At 55.2% G+C, this 21,415-nt stretch overlaps 4 protein-coding genes across 16 annotated transcripts in view; all 4 read right to left on the bottom strand.

The window, feature by feature from the left end:
- Positions 1 to 188, bottom strand: part of SLC43A2 (solute carrier family 43 member 2) — a 40,783-nt gene extending 40,595 nt beyond the window's left edge. The window contains exon 1 of the mRNA XM_045889602.3: positions 58 to 188. The gene's annotated coding sequence lies outside the window, so the exon portion shown is untranslated. The remainder of the gene's footprint in view (positions 1 to 57) is intronic.
- A 3,492-nt stretch (positions 189 to 3,680) lies between these two features.
- SCARF1 (scavenger receptor class F member 1) lies at positions 3,681 to 15,748 on the bottom strand. 10 transcript variants are annotated; one of them, XM_064583638.1, is made up of 11 exons: positions 15,350 to 15,748; positions 15,001 to 15,062; positions 14,651 to 14,752; positions 13,314 to 13,839; positions 10,940 to 11,158; positions 10,383 to 10,511; positions 9,524 to 9,627; positions 8,681 to 8,801; positions 7,417 to 7,538; positions 7,189 to 7,295; positions 3,681 to 6,522 (listed from the first exon to the last, which is right to left on the bottom strand). In XM_064583638.1, exons 1-11 carry the CDS (start codon positions 15,562 to 15,564, stop codon positions 6,133 to 6,135), a joined length of 2,097 nt encoding a protein of 698 aa, XP_064439708.1. In that variant the 5' UTR covers positions 15,565 to 15,748; the 3' UTR covers positions 3,681 to 6,132. The 10 variants fall into 10 exon arrangements, with proteins under 10 accessions (XP_064439708.1, XP_064439703.1, XP_054366960.1 ...); XM_064583633.1 differs by having other exon boundaries at positions 3,823 to 6,522; positions 7,189 to 7,332; positions 14,651 to 14,764; positions 15,001 to 15,165; XM_054510985.2 differs by having other exon boundaries at positions 3,823 to 6,522; positions 7,189 to 7,332; positions 15,001 to 15,165.
- A 145-nt stretch (positions 15,749 to 15,893) lies between these two features.
- RILP (Rab interacting lysosomal protein) lies at positions 15,894 to 19,487 on the bottom strand. Of its 2 annotated transcripts, XM_045889611.3 has the most exons (8): positions 19,002 to 19,485; positions 18,834 to 18,927; positions 18,640 to 18,746; positions 18,314 to 18,547; positions 17,886 to 18,031; positions 17,381 to 17,503; positions 16,673 to 16,756; positions 15,894 to 16,400 (listed from the first exon to the last, which is right to left on the bottom strand). In XM_045889611.3, the coding sequence occupies exons 1-8, from the start codon at positions 19,227 to 19,229 to the stop codon at positions 16,256 to 16,258; spliced, it is 1,161 nt and encodes a 386-aa protein (XP_045745567.1). In that variant the 5' UTR covers positions 19,230 to 19,485; the 3' UTR covers positions 15,894 to 16,255. The 2 variants fall into 2 exon arrangements, with proteins under 2 accessions (XP_045745567.1, XP_045745568.1); XM_045889612.3 differs by lacking the exon at positions 16,673 to 16,756 and having other exon boundaries at positions 19,002 to 19,487.
- Positions 19,488 to 20,020: 533 nt separating this feature from the next.
- Positions 20,021 to 21,415, bottom strand: part of PRPF8 (pre-mRNA processing factor 8) — a 33,520-nt gene continuing 32,125 nt past the window's right edge. For all 3 annotated transcript variants that reach the window (XM_045889607.2, XM_045889606.3, XM_064583631.1), the window contains exons 40-43: positions 21,079 to 21,219; positions 20,796 to 20,935; positions 20,489 to 20,691; positions 20,021 to 20,356 (exon numbers count right to left, since the gene is read on the bottom strand). In XM_045889607.2, the coding sequence (XP_045745563.1) occupies positions 20,202 to 20,356; positions 20,489 to 20,691; positions 20,796 to 20,935; positions 21,079 to 21,219 (639 nt within the window). In that variant the 3' untranslated portion in view covers positions 20,021 to 20,201. The remainder of the gene's footprint in view (positions 20,357 to 20,488; positions 20,692 to 20,795; positions 20,936 to 21,078; positions 21,220 to 21,415) is intronic.

Below are 21,415 nucleotides of genomic sequence, written 5' to 3'. Positions count from 1 at the left end.
GCCTTCTGTCCCCCTAGCACCTTTGCCCAGGACCCAGGTCCCCAAGATCCAGCTCACCCGGCTCCTACAAGCGTGTATCGGGCCCGGCCGGCGCCTTTTCTGCCTCCTTTTATTCCAGCGCTTTTATTCCAACCCGAGATGAAAACACTGACGCACGCTGATTGGCTGAGTGAGGGCTGGAAACAGGCATTGACCAATCAGCAGCCGCCCGCCCGCCCGGCGGCGAGCAGAAGCCGGTTCCGGCCGGACTTGGAGACAAACAAGAGAGCTGGGGCGAGGGGGGTGGGGGGGCAGGGGCAGCGGCGGGTCGTGCCTCTCCTCTGCCGCCTTCAGCTGGAGTCACAGCCGGGCTGGGAATCCCCGGGGGCATTGCCCCAACGTCTCTCCAGAGCCTTACTCAGAAGCCCCACCTGGGTCAAGTTCCTCCGGTCGATGTTCCGGTACCCTCCGGACTGCGTGCCTGTCGCCTTCTGACACCCAGCTGGGCTCTTGCGCTCCCTTCTCCTCCGGCCCGCTTAAGTAGTCCCCATCTTCCCCTCTGATCTGGGCACCACGTCCCGATGCTCTGGCTGCGTGTGGGTCGTTCCGCTCCCGCCGCCTCGGTTGCTTCTCCCACGCAACGCTGCCATCCCCGGCTGCCTCGGGCTTTGTGTTCTGATTCCTCGCTCACCTGCCCCCAGTGTCCTCCATCCAGGCGCTGTCTGCACATCCCGGATCCCCGGACCCCTGTCCAGGCGTGGTGTGCCTCTTCCCTGCTCTCCTGATTCACGGACCCCTCTCCTGGGTGCCATTTGCCCGGTCCCTGGAAGATGGCCTTTGGGGATCCCTAGGTGGAAGTTTCGGACTTGTCTGTACCCTAGGACGGTCTGCTCCCATCCAGACTGCCTCCCCTTCCTGCTCTCCTTGGTCCCCTTGGGGATCTCTACGCAAAGTTGACCATTCCATCTCCACTGACTTGCACCACTTCCACCCTCTTACGTCCCATTCCTGGACGTCAACTTCAAGGGCCCTCTCTACTTGGTGACGCGGCGGGCAGCGCCTCTGGGAGAGCATGTGGAGTCGGGAGGGCTCCGGACTTCCAATCTGATCAAAGAGATGCTCCTGCCCCCAGAGAGCTAGGGCAGGGGGATGGAGCCCGGGCACTGGGGAGGTTCGGCAGCCCAGATGCGTGTCCCCGATCAGAGCCGCTAGCCGGATCTCAGAAGACCCTCGGTCTACCCCAGATTCAGCTAGGTCTCCCTGGCACACTCTGGGAGCTAACTTATTCCAGGACCCTGGGAGCCTCAGCAGCCTCCTGTTTCACGTCCCCGCATCCAAGTGCGCCCCCTGCCGCCGTGAACCCACCGCTGGCAACCTTGCTTACACCACGCCAGGCTCTGTGGGCTTGGGGGATCCTGGCTGGTTACCTATCCGGTTACCCACCCCGCAGAATCTCACGCACTCACTGGGACTGCCACTTGATAAACTTCAGTCCTTACCTCCCTCCTTACGGCCACCTGCCTGAGGAACGTTTCCAGGCAGCTGTTCCATACACATCTCTGAACTGTTTCAAACATACCTCTAAAATAATTCACTTTCGGAGAACCTGGGTGGCTCAGTTGGTTAAGCCTCCAACTCCTGGTTTCAGCTCTGGTTGTGATCTCATCGGTCATACAGTTTCGGCTCTGGTTGTGATCTCATGGGTCATAGGATTGAACCCCACCTCTGGCTCCCTGCTCAGTGGGGAGTCAACTTGAGATTTTCTCTCTCTGCCCCTCCTCCCACATGCTCTCTCTCGTGCTCTCTCTCTCTCTCAAATAAATAATCTTTTAAAAAAATAACATAATTCACGTTCTACCCCCAAAACTGTCCCTCTCATTCTTTCTCAGATAATAGCACCACTACCTACCGAAGTTTGATACCGTGAACCATCTTTTCAACAAATATTTGAAATTTGTTTTAAATTCTCCATCATTCTCCCTCTCCTTCACCCCACCCCCATCCCACCAATACAGCCATATCTCCTAAAATGTTTATCTAATTTGCCTGTGTCCCTAGGACTGCAACTGCTGTTCATCCAGCCTCCAATCTCAGCCCTTCAGATACATTTCTTCACCCAACCCCATCCCAGTGAGCTGTCGGAAAGGTAAATCTGACCTTAGTAAATCTGACCTCCGCTCAATTCTTCTCTACCATTTGTCCTGTAGGATAAAGTTCAAGTTCTCCTGCCTAACCCACACAGTCCCTACCAGTCTTTTCCTCCACCTAGAGGCTGGTTGACTGGCCAGAAGTTAGATGCTCCAATCACATGGAATTGCTTGTGGTGCCTGCAGGTGCCTTACTCTCACCTCTGGCCTTCAAACATAGACCCTTCTTGGACAGCACCTCCTTCAGGAAGCCTTCCCTAACCACTCCCCAATATATTCTTTACTATCTTAGTCCACTGATTGCACTGTTTTATAATTAATCTGTTCCTCTATTTGTCCCTCCCTTTTCCCACTGACTATGAACAAATATTTAGGGGCAAGAACTATGTCTTACTCAGCTTTGTCTACCAGCCCTTAACACAGAAGCACAAAACAGATGCACAATATTGGACTTGTTGAGTGAAAACATGAACAAATGAAAAGGGGTGGAAGTATCAGCTTCTTGGGACAAAGGATTCAAAGCTGGGAGAACGATGGTGATGAGAATAGTAATTACCCTTTATGGAGAACTAAAAATTTCCCAGGTGCTTTATGTAGTTTATGTCATTTAATCCCTACAATAACTCTGGGAGATGGCCAGGATCCCCATTCCAAAGTCCCCAGATGAAAAAACGGAGGTTTTAAATACCATTTCAAAGTCACAAGTATTATCAGAACTGAGATTTGAATCCATGGCTATTTGAATGAAATTCTGGGTTTCTTTTCTCAGTCTTTTTGTCAAGGGTGTTAAAGCCCCAACACCAGCACTGCTGGCAAATCATAAAGAAATAAAACCACTAAAGTACCAGAAGAAAATGCAGATGATTATTTCACTAATTTTAGGGTAGAGAAGGCCTTTCCACTAAGCATGATGTGAAACTCAGAAGTCAAGGGGTGGCTGGGTGGCTCAATTGGTTAAGCATCTGCCTTTGGCTCAAGTCATGTTGCCAGGGTCCTGGGATCGAGCCCTGCTTCGGGCTCCCTGCTCAGCTCAGTGGGGAGTCCAGGGTTCCCTCTCCTTCTGCTGCTCCCCCTGCTGGTGCTCTCTCATTCTCTCTCTCTCTCTTTCTCTCAAATAAATAATCTTAAAAAAAAAAACAAAAACTCAGACGTCAAACAGAAAAAGACTGTCTAAAGGGGCCCCACCCTAAGGGGAAACCATCCTTAAAAGGATTTTACACCACTCTGGAAGGAGCCCTCCTCCCTTTCCCTTGTGACAAAAACCTGACTGGATGACAGGCACCGGGACGGTCAATCAGATCAAAACAGCCTGCCAACAAACCCAAAAAACCCCCTAGACTTAAAAACTCGGGTGGCAACCCTCTCCGGTCCCCTCCCTCCTCAGGAGCTTTGTCCTACACTTTGCTGTCACTCAATAAACCTTGCCTTGCTGCCCACCAAAAAAAAAAAAAAGACTGTCTAAATTTAAAATTTTTAATTTCTATACAGAAAGAAGAAAGAAACTACAAACAGCATTAAATGACCAATCACAAATGGGGCAAAGAATTAATATCCTTGATATACATAGGCACTTATAAATCAATGATGAAAAGATGAACACCTCAGTTGAAAATTGGGGAAAGAATATAATCAGATAACTCATAGGAAAAAAACACAAATAATTATTAAAGATACAAAAAGAAGCTCAAACTTAGAATAATCATAGAAATTCACATTTTAATGATATAATTTTTGATGGTTAAAAAACAAAAGCAAAAAAAAAAACCCTTTTATCTGTACAAAGATTTTAACTTTTTAAGAAGCTTTAGCATGTTATCACTTTATTATTTTTATTGTGCTAAAATAATGAGATACCATTTCAACCTATCAGACTAGGCGTGGGGAAATAGATCTTGCCATCATTTGTAAGAATACAAAACCATGTAACTTTTTTGGAGGGTGATCTGAAATAAGTATCCAAATATTTAATGTCTTATCCTATACCCAGCAATTCCACTTCTAGGAATCTCTTCTACAGAAAAACTTGCACAGTGCAAAAAGAAATATGGACAAAGTAGTACACTGCATCATTTATTGTATCAAAATGATTAGAAACGACCCAAATCTCCACAGGTAGGGGATGATTTAAATAACCTGTGCTATCCCACATGATGGAATTCCATGCAGCCATTTTTTATAAAAAGAGGTAGCTTAATGTATACTGACATCAAAATATAACCAGGATACATTGTTAAGTAAAAAAGCAAGTTGGATAACGATATGATCTTCTGTTTTCATGTACCCAGAAAAACCTCTGAAAGGAAGGATCTAAACTGCGAGATTCTCTGAGCACTGGGATAGAAGGAGAAGCCACTGTTTCTGTCCTGACTAGGTAATTCAAATATGTGAGAAAAGAACTCAAACAAGACCAAAAGACATTCAGTGACAAGTAAGTCAGGTCCCTACCCTGTCCCTCAGGCTCCTCTGAGGAAAAGGGAAATCTCTTTTTTACTTTATACATGTCTGTAATGTTAGTACTTTTTTATTTTAAACAAAGAACATTGTTTTTTATAATTTTTTTTAAAAATTCAATCTAGTGAGAAAAGTAAAAAGAATGTTTACTAAAGAAAATTTACAAATAATACAAAAGTTTACAAAGAAAATAAATATCAGCCACAGTCTCATCTCCCAGGGCAGGAAAAATGCCATTTGATGCCTTTCCCTCAAATCTTTTTTATGCACATACATCCTTTACAAAAAAAAAAAGTTTGTAAAACAATCACAAAATACACACAAAGTGGAAGGATTCTAAACATGTAGCCTGAAGCAGAAAGAAATGAAATTTATAAAAAGAAACCTTACTTTTTATACTTAACAGTATAGCATAAACAGTCTCCCATATTTCCCATATTAAATATTCTTAAACAACATGATTTTTAGTGGTTGTTTAGGAACCTATCATAAGCAATCTTTCTTTTTTTTTTTTTAAGATTTTATTTATTTATTTGCCAGAGAGAGACACAGCAAGAGAGGGAACACAAGCAGGGGGAGTGGGAGAGGGAGAAGCAGGCTTCCTGCTGAGCAGGGAGCCCGATGCGAGGCTCAATCCCAGGACCTTGGGACATAACCTGAGCCGAAGGCAGACGCTTAACGACTGAGCCACCCAGGCGCCCCAGCAATCTTTCTTTAACCAATCTTTTATCATCAAACATTTAGGTTGTTTCCCATTTCAGAAAAATGTTTTGCAAATGTAGAAAAGAATAGCCTTTGGGGGCAAACAGAGTCCAGGACAACAAAGTCCCTGCAGTCATCTCTTTCCCCTTCCTGACCCCACCCTATGGGGTCTCTGCCCAGGCCTTCCAGACCACTCCCAGAGCACTGCCAGGGCCCAGAGCCAACTGGCCTCCAACTCTGACGTTTCCCCATGAAAGGGCAGAGGCTCTGGTCTGTCTTTCCTGGCCCTGAGATCTTTTTCCAGCAAAACACAATCTGATCCAGGGGCAGTTCAGACGCCTACCCCCCATCCATAGTCTTCCAACTCTCCAAATTCAAGGTTCTCAGGGTGCTGGTGGCCCAGAGATGGGTGCAACATTCTCATACTGGGGCTCCTCTTGCCCTTCCCCATCAGCCAGCTTCTGGGGATCCTGTTCTTGGGGGCCACCCTCAGGGGCCAGCTCCTGGGCCCTCCCTGAGCTCTTGGTGCCATCCCCTAGCCCCCTGGCCACTTCCTCTGGCCCAGTTCCTGCAGACTCCAAGGGCCTAGTGAGCTCATCATTCGGGGCTAAGCTGGGGCTCTGACTGGCAGAGCCAGAGGCCAGCCCAGAGCTGCCCTTATTTCGACTAAGGGCCCGGCGTGGAGGCTTAGGGATGGCACTCTTGACCTTGGGCTCTGCCTGGCCTTTCTGGAAGCTACCAAAACGGCGGAGAACAGACCGGACAGGGCCCTCAGATAACTGGGGTGTCCCTGCCAGCATGTAGATCGTGGTCACAGAGCCTGAGCCCTCCAGGACACTGCCCTCAATGGCTTCTACACGCTCAGCCACTGTCCGGCCACCAAGGGGGAGCCGGCGGCGGCCAGTGGCTGAATCCCTGGGGCTGGCAGCACCAGGAAGGGTCTCATCCATTTCTGCTTTCTCTGAGCCCATGGACTCCTCAGCCTCCTGGCTTTCAGGACCCAGCTGGGCCCCCCGGGAGAGCCTCTTGGGCTTTCGGAGAGGACTGGAGATCTCCCCTGAGCTTCGGCGACTCTGTGGCGCAAACTTGGTGCCTTCGGCAAAGGAGACTGATGGCCGCTTGGCCCGTGCAAGACTGGAAGTGCGCGGAATGGGGAATGGTGTGGAGGCGTCCTCAGGAGGAGGGATGGGACCTCCAGCCAGGCTGGCCTCTGGAAACTCTCCGTGGGCCACAGTGACCATCCCTGGCAGAGGAGACAGAAGAGCTTGGCCAAAGCTGGGCTGGCCATCCCAATTCGTCCTTGTTTATTCAGTTTAGCATCTGCTGGGAAGCCTCATCCATGGGGCGAAGAGGGTGAGGGTACAGAGGCAGGGGAAGGGCCTATTCAGGGAGACATGACTCCTTCTACACACTTTCCTCACCACCCTTTCCCCCTTGAACTAATGCCACACCCTAAGCAAGCTAACACTCTGTCAGTGCCACACGGTCGTGTCCCTCTCACCTGCGGGCTTTTGTGTGTGTTGTTCCTTCTTCCCGAAACACCTTTCCCACCCCTCTTTAGCGGTCACTTGGTTGACTCCTCCTGGTTCTCCTAGACTCAACTCCAATATCACCAACACTGAGACATCGTCCCTGACCCTAATCACCCCTGACACGGCCGGATTGTGAGCCCCTACTTGCATGTCCCCCATCAAAGCACGGCTCACTCTGTCCCACACGTGCCTGATTACCACCCGCCAGACGACGAGCTTGGTGAGGACAGGAATATTCTGTCTTGTTCTTTACTATGTCCCACAGCCAGGAAATTGACCTGCACTCAAATGGGCACTTGATACATGTTTGCTGCAGGAATAAAGAAGTGGTAGTGGGCAGGGCTGCTCGGAGCCGAGCGGGCTGTTGGGGGGCTTACCTTCTTGGGGTGGCACGCAGTAGGCCGGGCTCTCGTCCTCTCCAGACTCGGGATCAGAAGAGAAGGAGTCGTCTGAGGCCCAGCCCGCAGAGGGCGGCTCGATGAAGCTGTGGTTGAAGGGGATCTCCGGGTCGTGGTGTGAGACTGCAGAAGGCTCCGGGTCAGGCGTGGAGCTCCGCGGAAGACCTTGTCCCATCCCAGCCCCTGACCTTCAGCACCCACACTGACCTGTCACCCAGGGAAGCTTGTGGCTGCTGAAGGAACCACAGGGTAGCACCGAGCCCAGGCTGCTCAGTGCCCCCCAGACCTGCAGCTTCATCCTGGACACAGCAGCTCCATCGCTTGCTGGCCTGGGGGTACAGAAGGGAGGTCAGTACATGCGACCTCTCTGGGCCTCAGTTTCCTCATCTGTCAAGTGGGGACAACGCCTATCTATCAGACCATTTTCCAGCACCCAGCCTAGTGCCGGGCACCTGGTGGGGTTTCCCCAAAATGCAGCTTTGTGTTATTATCACCCTGGCTGAGTCCCAGCTCAGCTACATTTCTGGAAGCACCACCCCTCCAGGAAGCCTGTCCTTGACCCCACCCCCAAGCTGGAAGCCACGGCTTCACTGTTACCATTCCTGTGACAGCCTTTGTCCACTTCTGTCCTCGTGTGAAGGTCTTCTTCCCCACCCCCAGGCTCTGTGCCCCAGCAGGGGGCTACTGGGTCATCTGTGAATACCCCACAGCACAGACGGGGATGCTCAGGGATTAGCGCATGAACCAGTAAGAGAGCACCAGACAGAGAATCCAGAAAAACAGAGCATGGGCTTTGTGCATGCCACTGACAGGCTGGGTCACCTTAGGCCTCCGTGTCCTCCTCTGAGAATTGAGAATGCTAATCCTCCTGCCCCCAGATTCCCTGCTCCGAACCTCCTTGCTGCTGTGAGTCTCCAAGGAACCAAGAATTGTGAAGAGATTTTGTAAAGGAACAAAGTTCTGTGCAAACAACATTCCCCTCCAGTGGGCACCCCCCACCCCCGTAAGCCACCCTAATCCTTTCTCTTATCTCTTTCTCTCAGAAAGCCACCATCTCTGATAAAGTGCCGCTCACTCTCCTTTCAGGAAATGGGGAGGTGTTGAGGCCTAGTCTCTTCCCCTCCAGGCCCAGCACTGCCCTGCTGCTTCTGCCTTCCCCGCCTTCCTGCTCTGGTGCCTGTTAATAAACCCTCGGCCACACGCCACAGATTTGAGTTTCGCCAGCCTGGGGCCCAGTGCTCACTGCTCCCAGTCCTGCAACTTGGAAACTCGCCTCTGGAAGGCTTCCAAGGAAGGCAGGCAGCTGACCTGGTGTGTCCAGGCTGTGGCCACTGCCAACTACCTCATTACCTCTGACTTAAGTGTGTGACAAGGCCAGCCCTTCCCCACCCCTGAAAGGAAACCAGATGCCAGCCTGCTCCCAACCCCCTGGCCTGAGCTGGGGGTGGGGAAGGGACAGGCCAGAGCTCACCTGTCCTTGGGGTCCAACCGGGCGGCCCGGCAGCAGCAGACACAGAAGATGATGCCCAGGAGGAGGAGCAGCAGAGGTACAAGGATGCCTGCAATGAGGGCCGCATCCTGACTGCGAGACCCTAGGGAGAGCGGGGGGAGAGGGGGAGAGCAGGGGATGGCCAAATATTCAGGGCCATTCTGTCTCATCTCCAGCTCTGAGCTGCCTCTTCCCCAGAACCTTCCACCTATGGTCCCTCCCCTTTTTCTGAGAGATACAGGCTCTACTCGGCCTTGAGGCCCTCTCCCCAAGGCAGCCTCCCTGCTAGCCTGTCCCCTCCTGATGGTCCCTGGCCTGTTCCACAAGCCCTTGCTCCCAACTGTCACACCTGGCACACATCCCCTGTGCATTACATCCCTGTGTATCAGATGTGACAGGTGCCTGCTCATTTCCCGGATGCTAGCCTGGTTTCCCAGGAGGCAGGGGCTGTCATATCTTCAGGGACCCCAAAGTAACCATACAGATTTCAGGCCTAGGGAATGCCTCCTAAGTGAGCCCAGTCTGCCTGGCAAGTGGTAGGTCCCTGGAGCCATATAAAGGGCCAGTCTTTCCCTGGTTACTGCCCCCGCACCCTCCTTTTTTTTTTTCTTTCTTTCTTTTTTTTTTTTAAAGATTTTATTTATTTATTTGACAGAGAGACAGCGAGAGAGGGAATACAAGCGGGGGGAAGTGGGAGAGGGAGAAGCAGACTCCCCAGCCCGACGTGGGGCTCGATCCCAGGACCCTGGGACCACGAACTGAGCGAAGGCAGCTGCTTCACTGACCGAGCCCCCCAGGCGCCCTGCCCCCTCCCTTCCACCTTACCCAGCTGGCAGGCCCCAGAGATAGGGGTGCAGGGTCCCTCTGGGCATTCACAGGGATCCGAGCAGTTGCTACCATGGAAGCCAGGTGGGCATGACGTGTTGCAGCTATGGGGTGACAAGAGAAGGGCACAGGGGAAGGCAGATCTCTGGGCACTGCTCCCCCCCCGCCCCCGCCATACAGACTTCCCCGGATGATGCCCAAGCAGACTCCTCTGACCTCTGAGCCACATTCTAAGTACCCCTGGCAGTGTTTGGGAGAATGCCCTAGCCCCTAAGCCCACCTTCCAGAGTGGCCACCCAGAAGCTGCCCCTTGGTGCCCAGCCCCCCAGGGTATAATTTTCAGACAAGAGCCACCTCTCATGATCCTCATCCCTAGCCCATCTGGCACTAAGTGCAATAAGCAAGATGCCAACGGCATCCAGAGAAAAGTCCTCTGGGTCTGGAGGTCTAAGCCCGCTTTCTGCCCCACGCTCTGGGCCTTGGTCCTCTGCTCTATAAAATGAGGTCTCTTCCATTTGATACTACATTCTGTCCTAGAGGTGGAAAACCTGACGTTGGAGACATTGACCTTGATTATGTTCTACCACCTAAAGACGTCAGGGAAACAACAATGGAGTTGGAGTCCTACCCCTAAATAACCTCCACCTAGTTAGGGAGCCAGGCCTTTTAGATGAAGCATCACTCTGACCCTCATCTGGAAGATGCAGGCCTCACAACAGGAGGAATAACTTCGCAGTTACGAACATGCGGGGTGGGTATGTGGGAGGCAGAGAAGCCCCGGAAGGGAAGTTCAGGAAACAGATTGCACAGAGGCCTGACCTAGGCCCCTGCCTCCGTGCCAGGGCCCCAGTTCTCTCACCTGGGTCCCCAGTAGCCAGCGTGGCAGACACATTCCCCAGTCACAGCATCACAGGTCCCCTGAACACAGGTGGGGCAGGTGGAGCTACAGCCATCCCCAAAGGTCCCGGTCGGGCAGGGCTCTTCACACCTGAGGTGAGGGGAGACTTGGGATGGGCGGGCAGGGCAGGCCTGGCAGGGCAGAGCCCCCCACAAGGGGTCCTACCCATCTTCCCCCATGCTTCTGGACTCAGGGCCCCAACTGTCTACTCCTCAGCAGTGAAGCTCAGGCGTAAACAGGGCCTTGAACCTGGGGCCAAACCCAAGAGGTGACAGACTACAGATGCCTAGAGGAAGAAGAAGAGAGCAGGATACCTGAGTGGCGAAGGAGCCGGAAGAGAACCCTGCCCAGGGCCTCATCAGCACCCATCTCTCTTGCCTCAGTCTTCACCAGGAGGCAGGCCCCCAAGGCTGTGTGAATGAGCGTTTTGGGGGGGGGGCAGCCATCCCAGAGGGAGCAGCTGGAATGAGGATCCTGAAGGAAGGCGCACCCCACCCGGAACAGGCCGGCCCCCTCACCTGGGCCCCAGCCGCCCAGGCTCACAGTGCTGACAGTGCCCGGTGTCTGGCTGACAGGCCTCCCCAAGCCGGCAGTGGGGGCACAGCTGCCTGCAGCTCTCGCCAAAGGTGCCAGGTGGGCAGGGCTGGTGGCACTGGGTTCCGTTCCAGCCTGGCTCGCAGGACGCACAGCTGCCTGTGTCTGCAGAGCACGGCTCCTTCTGCTTGCAGTGGCCACAGCTGGGAAGAGGAGGAGTCATGGGAGCACTGCGGAGCGGACAGAACGAGTCCCCACCCAGGCCTCCAGGGACACTGGAGAGCATCCAGGGCACTCACAGGCAGGTTTGAGCCTCAGTTTCCCCATGTTGTACAACAAAAAGGCTGGACAGAGGATCTCTGTAGGATTCCAGCCCTCTCCTTCTAACTTCCCATTCCAGAACCCAGCCTTCCTAGGGTCCCACAGTCACCAAGAGCTCCCAGCCGAGCCAGAACAGCCAAGTTACTCTGGCCAACTTTCTCCCCAGTGTTCCCTCCTATCCCTTTTCTCCTCTCAACCCTCCTATCCACGCCATCTCTGAGGTCTGGCGTGATTGGGACTCCATGTATCTCCTATCCCATAACATGAAAATGCAGAAAAATTAAAACATGTCTGCTTTCATCAGTATAATTTCAAGTTTACCTTATGTTTAAAAAAAAAGTTTTCGGGCTGCCTGGGTGGCTCAGTGCGTTAAGCGTCTGCCTTCAGCTCAGGTTATGATCTCGGGATCCTGGGATCAAGCCCCGCATTGGGCCCCCTACTCAGTGGGGAGTCTGCTTCTCCCTCTCCCTCTGCTCCCCCACTTGGGCTCGCTCTCTCTCTCACTCACTCTCTCAAATAAATAAATAAAATCTTAAAAAAAAAAGTTTTGGGGCGCCTGGGTGGCTCAGTCGTTAAGCGTCTGCCTTCGGCTCAGGTCATGGTCCCAGGGTGCTGGGATCGAGCCCCGCACCGGTCTCCCTGCTCCACAGGAGGCCTGCTTCTCCCTCTCCCACTCCCCCTGCTTGTGTTCCCTCTCTCGCTGTGTCTCTCTCTGTCAAATAAATAAATAAAATCTTTAAAAAAAAAAATAAGGGCGCCTGGGTGGCTCAGTTGGTTAAGCAACTGCCTTCGGCTCAGGTCATGATCCCGGAGTTCTGGGATCGAGCCCCACATCGGGCTCCTGGCTCAGTGGGGAGCCTGCTTCTCCCTCTGACCATTTCCCCTCTCATGCTGTTTCTCTCTCACTTGCTCTCTAATAAATAAATAAATAAAATCTTTAAAAAAATAAAAAAGTTTTCCCCAGTTGTTTTTGGGGGTTTTTTTGAGATGTGACTGTCATACTGCCCTGTGTAACTTTAAGGTGAACAGCATAATGACTTGACTTACATACATTGTGAAATGCTGACCACAGTAAGTTTAGTTAACATTCCTTATCTCAGAGAGGTACAAAAAGGGGAAAAAATGTTTTTTTCTTTGTGACGAAAACTCTTGGGATCTACTTTCCGCTAAGGTTTTCCTTATCTTAATTTCTTATTGATTCTTTAACAGTTTCTTGAAAAAAGTTTCTCTCCAGGTAATTATCTGGAATCATATGCTTGGATCAGACTCATTTGTTCATAAAATCAATTTAGCAGACCAGCATCAAAAAAAGAAAGAAAGAAAGAAAGAAAAGAAAAGCTAAAGAAATAAAACATTACAGTGTGTGTGTGCATCTCACATATGTAATATATGCAGATATGTACATATATATTACATATAATACATGAAGCAAAGATAAGTATATGTTGTCTGGTTAAGCTTTTACCTCACTGATGTGTGTATTGAGAGGGAGAGAGGTGGGATGTCAAACGCATTCTTTTTGTTGTTTGGTTTGTTTTTATTTGTCGTTAAGTAAGCGCCATGCCCAACCCCCAACGCGGGGCTGCCACTCCACAGCCCCGGGATCAAGAGTCGCATGCTCTGCCTACTAAGGCGGCCAGGCGCCCCAAAGCGCATTTCTTATTGTGGGTGGGGCGGCCAAAGTTTGAAAGCCACTAAGTTTTAAAGGCACCCTGCAATCGTTTCGTCACGCGATTCATCTTTTATCTGCTTCTAAGCATAGCTTGCTGGTACTACTATTGTTTGAGAGGAACCGGGCGAAGGGCTGGGCCAGGCTGGACCTAGGCCATCGAGGGTCTTTCTCCCCCTCGCGTCCCGCCCCCGTCTGTCTTTGCGGGGAGCACTGCGCCCGGTTCTGCCCGCGCCCCCGCCTCTGCCCGGCTCGTCCCTCGCGTCCGGTTCCCCTCAGCGGCTCGGCACGCCCTCCCCGCGCCCGCGGCTCCGCCCCCCGCGCTCCCCGCCCCGCCCCCGGCCTCAGCCCCGCAGCCGCGCGCTCACCTGTCGCGGCAGTGAGGCCCGTAGCTGCCGGCGCGGCAGGGCAGCTCGCAGCGCGCGCCGCGGAAGCCCGGCGGGCAGGCGCACTGGCCGGAGGCGGCGCTGCAGCGGCCGCGCGCGCACTCGCACGGCTGCCGGCAGTCGGGGCCCCACCAGCCCGGCTGGCAGGCGCAGCGGCCCGTCTCCTGCGCGCACGGCGAGCCGTGGCAGGCGCAGCGGAAGCTGCAGCGGCGGCCCCACCAGCCCGGCTCGCAGCGGCAGGAGCCGTCGGTTGGATCGCAGCGCGCCGCCGCCGGGTTGCACTGGCACGGACGGCGGCAAGTGGACGACCACCAGCCGGGTTCGCAGCGGCACGCGCCCGTCGCGGGGTCGCAACGCCCGTGGGGGCCGCAGGCGCACGCGAACTCGCATCGGCCGCCCCAGCGGTCCGCTAGGCAGTGGCACACGCCTGTGGCCGGCTCGCACTGGCCGTGTGGGTGGCACGCACAGATCTCACGGCAGTCGGGGCCCCAGTACTGGCCCGGGCAGCCTGCAAAGGGGGGGGGGGGCGGGGAACGGAAGGGGGTCAGCGGGCCCAGGGCCAGGCGCCGATCTCCGCCTCGCGCCCCCGTCCACAAGGAAGAGGGGGCGCCAGGCCCACCCCCAAGAGCCAGAGACAGACCCTTGGACGTCTGGCAGCCTAGCCTCCTGGGGCACAGCTCACTTCCTGCCTCTGACTGGGAACCACAAAAACCCTTTGCAGTGGCCCAGCTTTCTACTTCGAGAGCACACTGAAAGCTCCCGAGTGGGAGAAGCTTTGCCCAGAGTCACACAGAAGTAGCATTTCCTTCCTCTCATGCCCATCCCCGCATCCCCCCCCCCCCCCGAGGTAAACTGAGTGTCCACCCCGGCCCAGATGCTGACCGTGAGGGTCACAAGGGAAGCCACATTTGCCCCTAGTGTCTCCTCTCAGCCCTGATTCCTGCTCTCTGGCCATCCTGCCCACCAGACCCTTTCCCTTGCCCCTCTTCCAGCCATGGGTGTCCTTCCACCCTCCAGAAAGGGCATGGAAGGGAGACTGAGAATGTGCCCATTTTGCAATTAACGGATAACCTGCGTCTTTTCTGAGAAGTTGAACATGATGGTGAAGGGCAGACAACTGAAACTCTGCCTAGTGCTTTGTGGATATGGGTGAAAACCAGATGACTCAGGGCATCTTCCAGGAATGCGTCACTTCCTGACTCTGGGCCTCAATTTCCTCAGTGGCCCTGCTGTTCTAAGATCACATTTCTACCTGCTTTGCCTCCCGGCTCCCCAGTTCTGCCTAGCAACTTCAACCTCCAGCTGAAACTAGGACTCACGGGAGTTGCACTGGGCCCCGAAGAATCCAGGTTTGCATCGACAGAGGCCTGGTTTCACACATACTTCATCTTCCTGGCAGGCATCTACCCCCTCACAGATGGCTGAAAAACATCCCACCCAGGTGGAAAGGACAGTGGCATGGCCCAACCAGGGGACACTCGGCCCCTCTCACTGCCCCCCAGCACCCTGCCCCCTCAAGAGCCATTCCCTCAGGGCGGGGGTATGTGTGTCAGGATGGACTCTAGCTCTAGGGTTCAGGAGGGGAAATAGGCCCAGGAGGAGAGGAAGGAAGGGTCACTGGGCTACGTCCTCATTTCTTCTCGGGTGGGGATCCATTCTGGCTACTCACGGACGGTGCATTCTTGATCTTTCTGCCTCCAGCCTGGGCAGCACTGGAGCTCAGCAGAGGGGCTGTGGGGCAGAGAGGGGTCAGCCGGGGGACACACTGGCTCCGCACGTGGATCACTGTCTCTGGCTGAGATGTGGGAGGCTGCCTCAGCCCCATCAGGCAGGTCTAGCCAAGAGTCACAGTCCCAGTGTCCCTAATCCCATCCCTGGCCCTCCCACCTTGACCTTGACTATCCACCTCCCTCCAGCCTGTCCCCAGGCCCCCTTCCCTTCACGTCCTCCTTCCCGGCAATGCCTCAACACCAGTTCGACCAGCCCCGCCCCCACATCAGGTTCCCACAAAGACCCACCTGCTGGCCATGCAGACATGCCGCCCATTGGGGTCCAGCTTGGACCCCTGGGTCCCCTGTGTCCAGAGCAGCAACAGTGGGAGCAGCCTCAGCCCCATGGCGGCCAGTCCAGCGGGAACGCTTGGGTTAGTCTGGCCCCCACGGCTCCCAACCCCCTCCCTGCTTCCTTCCAAGGCCTTTCCTGAGGAAACCAGTGTGAAGGGGCGGGCTGCCATGAGGCACCTCCCTGAGAGGGCGGGTGGGTGGGTGCTGGGAAGACCAGACACCAGTGAAATGAAAAGGAAAGGAAGGCCTTGGTGAAGGCTGAGTGGGGGCAGTCTGGACGGGGCAGGAAGATGGAGCTGCAAGTCCCAGGACACTGGGGGATAGGTGAGGGTGTGCGGTGAGAGGGGGAGCCACGTCTTTCCATTAGGTCATACTACGCAAGTGAGGCCCTAGCCGGGAGAAGCTCCCCACCCACTACCAACAAGACCCGTGAGGAAACCACAGCCTGTCCTGGCGGAGCCAGGCAGGGGCCGACGACTAACACACAGACATGGAGCCCTTTCTGGGTATCGTGGGCAGCTGCTTTATTACATTAGCTTAGGCCATTCTCACAAAGCCTTGGGAGGTAGGTAGTTAGCTCTCTATTTTATGGATGAGAAAACTGAGACTCCGGAAGGAAGCACTTTTATCTGGCCCCTGAGGCTTGGCACAGAGATACAGGGAAGGAAGGTAGGCTGAGCTCTTCATCATGCCCTGGCTCAGGCCAGGACTGGGAAAGAGCCTGGGGAGGGCCGAGAAGGAGGGAGCCCTGTCTTCATCTGAGGCCACACATCCACCCATAGCCCAATTCCAAAGTCAGGTCTCTGGGGGCAGCTGAGACCCCCCAGACAAAGATGTTCGTCGAGTGCTGAGCAGAGCTAGTCAGGAGTTGAGGACTGTGGGGCTGCCCCCAGGCTCCAAGTGGGATTGCTGTGGGGCCTCCTCTTCTCCCCCTAGCTCACTGGGAGCCATGCTGCTGGTCTGGGCTTCAGGGATTTCTGTTTCACCCTGATAGGACAGGCCAAAGCTGGGGGGAGAACCAAGAGGTATTTTGAGCTTGCATGCCAGAGAGGTCAAGGCTATGGGCTCAGGGAGTGGTAAGGAAAGGGGATACAATAGGAAGGGAGGACAGCATGAGGTATTGAGGAGGCGAAGGGGCCAGGGCCAACGGAGGGAGGGGCATGCTTAGAGCTCAGGACAGCAGGATGAATGTCAGTGGAGCAGGAAAGGGGAGAAGAACAAAGGTGGGGCCCTTCCTTCACCCCCACAACCTTTGCCCTTCCTCTTCCCCCAACATACAAACTCTGTATTCTGGACTCAGTGGGTGGAGGGTGGGCTCCCTTATCACTGGAGAGCAGGAGCCATGAGCTGTCTTCATCGTCACTGAGGCAGAGAGGGGGAGAGAGGAGATGTGGGGGTCATTTATCAAGGCCCTGGGGGACAAGGGGAGTCCAGCTATGTCCAGCCTTCTGCACAGTACCCAGGAACAGCCAAGGGAGGATAGAGTGACTACAGGACCCTCAAGGCTGGAGAGGAGGAGGTGCTAGGGAGATGAAGGAAGGACATCTTGAGGCTTTTATTTTATAGCCTCACAGCAGGCCCTGACGTGGCTGTAATTATATTCTTAACCCTCTGAGAACAAACAGATCCAGCTAAGACAGGAAACTGAAAAACTCACGTGGAGAAGCATCATTACCAGATTTCTTCAGCAGGAGGTATAGTGAGCATGGCAAATCAGAGCAGTGCGATCCAGAGAGAAGGGTGGCAGGCTGGACAGCAGGCTCAGGGGGTGACCAGGCCGGAGTGGCAGGCTCAGGGGGTGACCAGGACAGGTTAGCAGGTTGAAGAAGTGACTAGGCTAGGTGACAGGCTCAGGCAGTGCTGAGGCTAAGGCGGTAGGCTCCAGGGGTGATTAGGCTGGGTTAGAGCATGACTAGGCTGGGTCATCAGGCTCGGCAGAATTAGCAAGGGAGGACCGGCTCAGTGGGAATGGAGGCAGGGACTTACCTGCTTTCTGCTTCCTCTGGGATCCCTAGCATCTTGGCCTTGATCTTCTTCCGCTGCTTCTTGACAGCCACCTTCATGGCCTCAACCAAAAGCCCAGGGACCCGGTGGTCTGTGAGCAGCTCCCTACAGAGGAGGGAAAAGGGCAGAGTAAGCAGCGGGAAAGCCAACAGTCGGTCTCATCCCAAGTACCTGTGCATGTTGTTCCCTTTGTTTGAAACACTCTGCCTTGCTCACACCCCTCAGACTTAGCTTAGGTGTTGCTCCCTCCTAGGAATCTGTCTTTGACCGCTGCTGTGACTTTTTGTACTACCTCCTCCCCCATTTGGAAGAAGTTCTAGGAAGGCAGGGGCTGTGTGATTCATGTCCTCCCGGTGTCCAGCACAGTGCCTGGCACATGTCACTGTGGATAGATCAGTGAGCCACAGAATGAAGCAGGTGACGTGAGGCCCCCGGACAGGTGTGAGAGGAGCCCCTGAGCTTCCCAGCCCCTGCCCACCGCCCTCACCGCTGGAAGTAGGCCAACTCCTCCTTCAGCAGGAACACGGTGGCTTTGAGCTCATTCCGCTCCTGAAGGATCTGCTCCAGCTCCTCTCGACTGAAGCTGCACTGTCCTGCCTTGGAGGGGCGCCCGGGCGGCTGCACGGCACCCGCCTGCGGGAGGACAGGCTCGGTCAGAGGGCTGCCTCCACCGGCGCTCCCCTGCCCCGGGGGCCACCTCAGGACTCCTAAAGCCAGTGGCGGGCAGGGAGACTTGGGAGGCGAGGGCGCTGCGACAGATGACAGCCCAGTGCTCCGGCTGGGCGTGGGAGCAGGGGCCGGCCGGCGCCGCGCGCCTGTGTGCCGCCTCCCACCTTCCCGGTGGACCTGCTACGCAGCACCCTTCCCGAGTGCCCACCAAGTACCAGACCTGTGAGTACCGTGCTGGGCACTCACCGGGTCCTCAGGGGTCCCCGGGGCTCCTGCGTCGGCGGTGGCCCGCTCGGGCTCCTGCCTCTGCTCGTACCCGGCCGTCCCGGCCTGGTCCCGCGCCAGCTCCACGGTCCCCCGGCGCTGTAGTTGCCGCGCGCTCTCGCGGTCCCTCGCGGCGCGCAGCTGGGTTTGTACCGCGGCCAGCTTGTGCCGCAGCTGGGCATTCACCAGTAGGAGGCGCTGCAGCTGCTCCTGCAGCTGGGGGCGGAGCAAAAGAGGAGGTGGGCGGGGCGTCGCTGGGTGGAGCGGGGGAGCCCCGCCTCACGCCCATCGCCCGGCCCCGCCCTCACCGCCTCGGTCTCCTGGCTGCGCTGCAGCAGGTCTCGGTTGTGCGCGCGGAGCTCGTCCCGCTGGCGGTCGGTCACCTCCTTGAGCTGCCTCAGGAGAGCGCGCTCCTCTGAGGAAGGGGCGTTCTTAGCAGCGGCCCAGGGAGGAGGCCCCGAGCCGGCCCGCCCCGCCGCCCCTTGGCGGTGCCCGCACTCACCCTGTGGCCCCGAGCGCAGCTCTCTGCGGAGGCGCTCGTTCTCCTCCCGCAGCCGCCGCAGCTCCACTTCGGCCTGCTGCGCTGACACCTGGAGCTGGGGAGGCCAGGCTGTGAGGGCGAGGCTCCCACCAGCCCTGCGGGCGGCCAGGGGGAAGCGCGGTGACTCACTGAGTCTGGGTCCGGCCCCACGGCAGCCTTTTCCAGGAGCTCCAGCGTCCGCCCCACGAGTGGCACTAGCCTGGCCGCCGCCTCCGGCCCGAAGCGGCGCGCCAGCTCCTTCAGCTCCGCGCCCAGGGCCCCCGCTAGTTGGTACACGAGCTCCGCGGCCGTCTCTGACCCCGCGGCCACCCGAGGCCCGCTGCTCTGCGCCCCAGGCACCGCCTTCCGGGGCTCCATGTTCCCAGAAAGTTAAGGGCTGCGACAACGCCCGCCCCCTCCAACCCTAACCGGGGCAGGAAAAAGCCCAACAGTTCCGGCCCAGGAAGCAGTAGAGGGCGGGGAAGAAGCGACAGAGGAGCGATTAAAAGGCTTGGGGAAGGAGGTAGTGCACTGGGCCCCCTGGGCCCTGTCCTGTTCAAGCCCCCAAGGTCACAGGAAGCAGGACTGCCTACGTGCAGCCAGGCGTCCAAGAGCTGAGGCTCAGGGCTCTAAGTGGTCACTTTTGTCAATCCCTCCCCACAGTGCCCAATCCAGGCTCCACCCCTGTGTCGGGAGTCATGAGGCCCAACTTCGCTGCCAAGTACTACAGGCGAGAGGTGAGGTAGGAGGGCTCATTGGCCTCAGCCAGACAGCCATCTGTCCAGCCATGTGCCTGTTTTCCCAACCACCAGTGACACACAGATTAAGGGGCTACGCTGGGCACCACAGTTTCAGAGGAAAAAAATCCAAACTTCCAGACTCAGAAAATGGCAGCAGCCGCTCCAAAGGATGTTGAAAGGAGTGACGGTTTGCAAATATTTTGAAGGGCAGTTGGTAAATGGGGTCAAGGCACTAAGGGTATGAAAGCCCAACCCCACCTCAGTTCCTTGAATCTAGGGGATGCTTGGTCCACAGCCCGGTTAGGGGCCTCATGCCCCTTTAAGGCTGAGGCCAGCACTTGGCTGTGATCAAGTCCAGTCTCCTGCCATCCCTACACCCAGAATTTGAACCCGGGGTGGGGGAGGGAGCAGCAAACAGAACACAAAAACTCCTATTTATACAAAATTTATTATTATATTTTCCTCAGGACTACAAGCCACCAAATACCATAACACAAGAAGCACAAATAGGGGGAAAAGGGACCAAGCTGCTGAATGTCACCAGCTTTTCTTTGGGGGTAAAAGGTTCCAGTCTTTGGGACGTCTGAAGCAGGGGGAGGTGAGGAAACAATTAGGCATAGAGGTCTTCTCGGTCCGCAGAGTAGACCTCACCCTCTTGCAGGAGGGCGAAGTTGAGGAAGTGGGAAGGTCTGTGCACCTCGTGGTAGAACTCTTTAGGATTTGCCAGCTGCAGCTCATACTTCATGTTGGGATCGTGCCGGACACCTTGGGGAAGAAGGAAAGGGCCACTGCTAACCAGGTGCACCTGCCTCACCCAGCGTGGGCCCAGAGTCAAGCCCCAAGTGCCAAGGGTGATGGCCTAACCCCAGCCCCACTTCCCTGTGCTCCCCAACTTACCCATAAAGTTGTAGTTCCAGGAGGACTGGGCAGGAACCATAAAAAAGCCAAGGAAGCGGTCTGACAACAGCATCTGGACCCTTTCATAATGTGAGGGTAGATAGCCCTTGGGATTGTTGCCCTTGTCTGTGTTCTGGCGACCCCACTCATAGCCACTGGGGGTCAGCTTATAGGCTGTCAGTGTGCAGGAGCCTGGCGTGAAGCTGAAAGAGGGATGAGGACAGAGTCAGAGCTCAGGCCACCATTCTAGGCCCTGTGCTGCAATGCCTGCCCCACATACTTCCTCCCAAGGGAGCCCAAAGCCTACCTGCAGGTGATGATAATGGTCTTCTCACCATCCCAAGATGGGTTGTCAGCCATGATCTTAGCATGGGTGGTGACATCTTGGGGTGACAGCTGGGGTGATTCATTGGGCTGAGTGTGGATCCATCCTAAGGGCTCCATCTCCTATACGTAAAGAGAGGTGAAAAGCCATTTGAAGTCCTATCCCCATCTGCAGATAGGAATCACCTCCATGAGAGTTAACACAGCTGCCTTCCCTCCACCACTCCGACAGAAGCAAGCCCCCATCCTCCCACACCTCCACTGACCTTGAGGTACTCATGCTGGGGCAGCTGGCCAGGCAGGTGCACGGTTTGGTGAGTGCCCCACTGTGGTACCATCACAATACAGCGGATCTCCTTCACCTGGGGGTTATCTGGTGGGCTCACCCCATACAGGTATCCTGCAATCTGGAAACAAGGGGGTCAAGAACCAAAATGATTCTTAGTACCACTCTAGACTCTGGGCTATTAGCCCAGTGTTTTGTTCCCTTCCCCAAGAACAAAGAATAGGTCAGAATGTGGTCAGAATCTCTTGCATCAGAATCACCTGGGGTGCCTGTTAAAAATGCAAACATGGACCTCATCTCAGACTTACCACATCAGA

The sequence above is a fragment of the Mirounga angustirostris genome, unplaced genomic scaffold, assembly GCF_029215605.1.
Source record: "Mirounga angustirostris isolate CCGP_5_RB_7025 unplaced genomic scaffold, mMirAng1.0.hap1 SCAF_17, whole genome shotgun sequence".
Lineage (NCBI taxonomy): Eukaryota > Metazoa > Chordata > Mammalia > Carnivora > Phocidae > Mirounga > Mirounga angustirostris.
The sequence above is the reverse complement of the archived record's forward strand: the minus strand, read 5'-3'. Positions and strand labels throughout refer to the sequence as shown.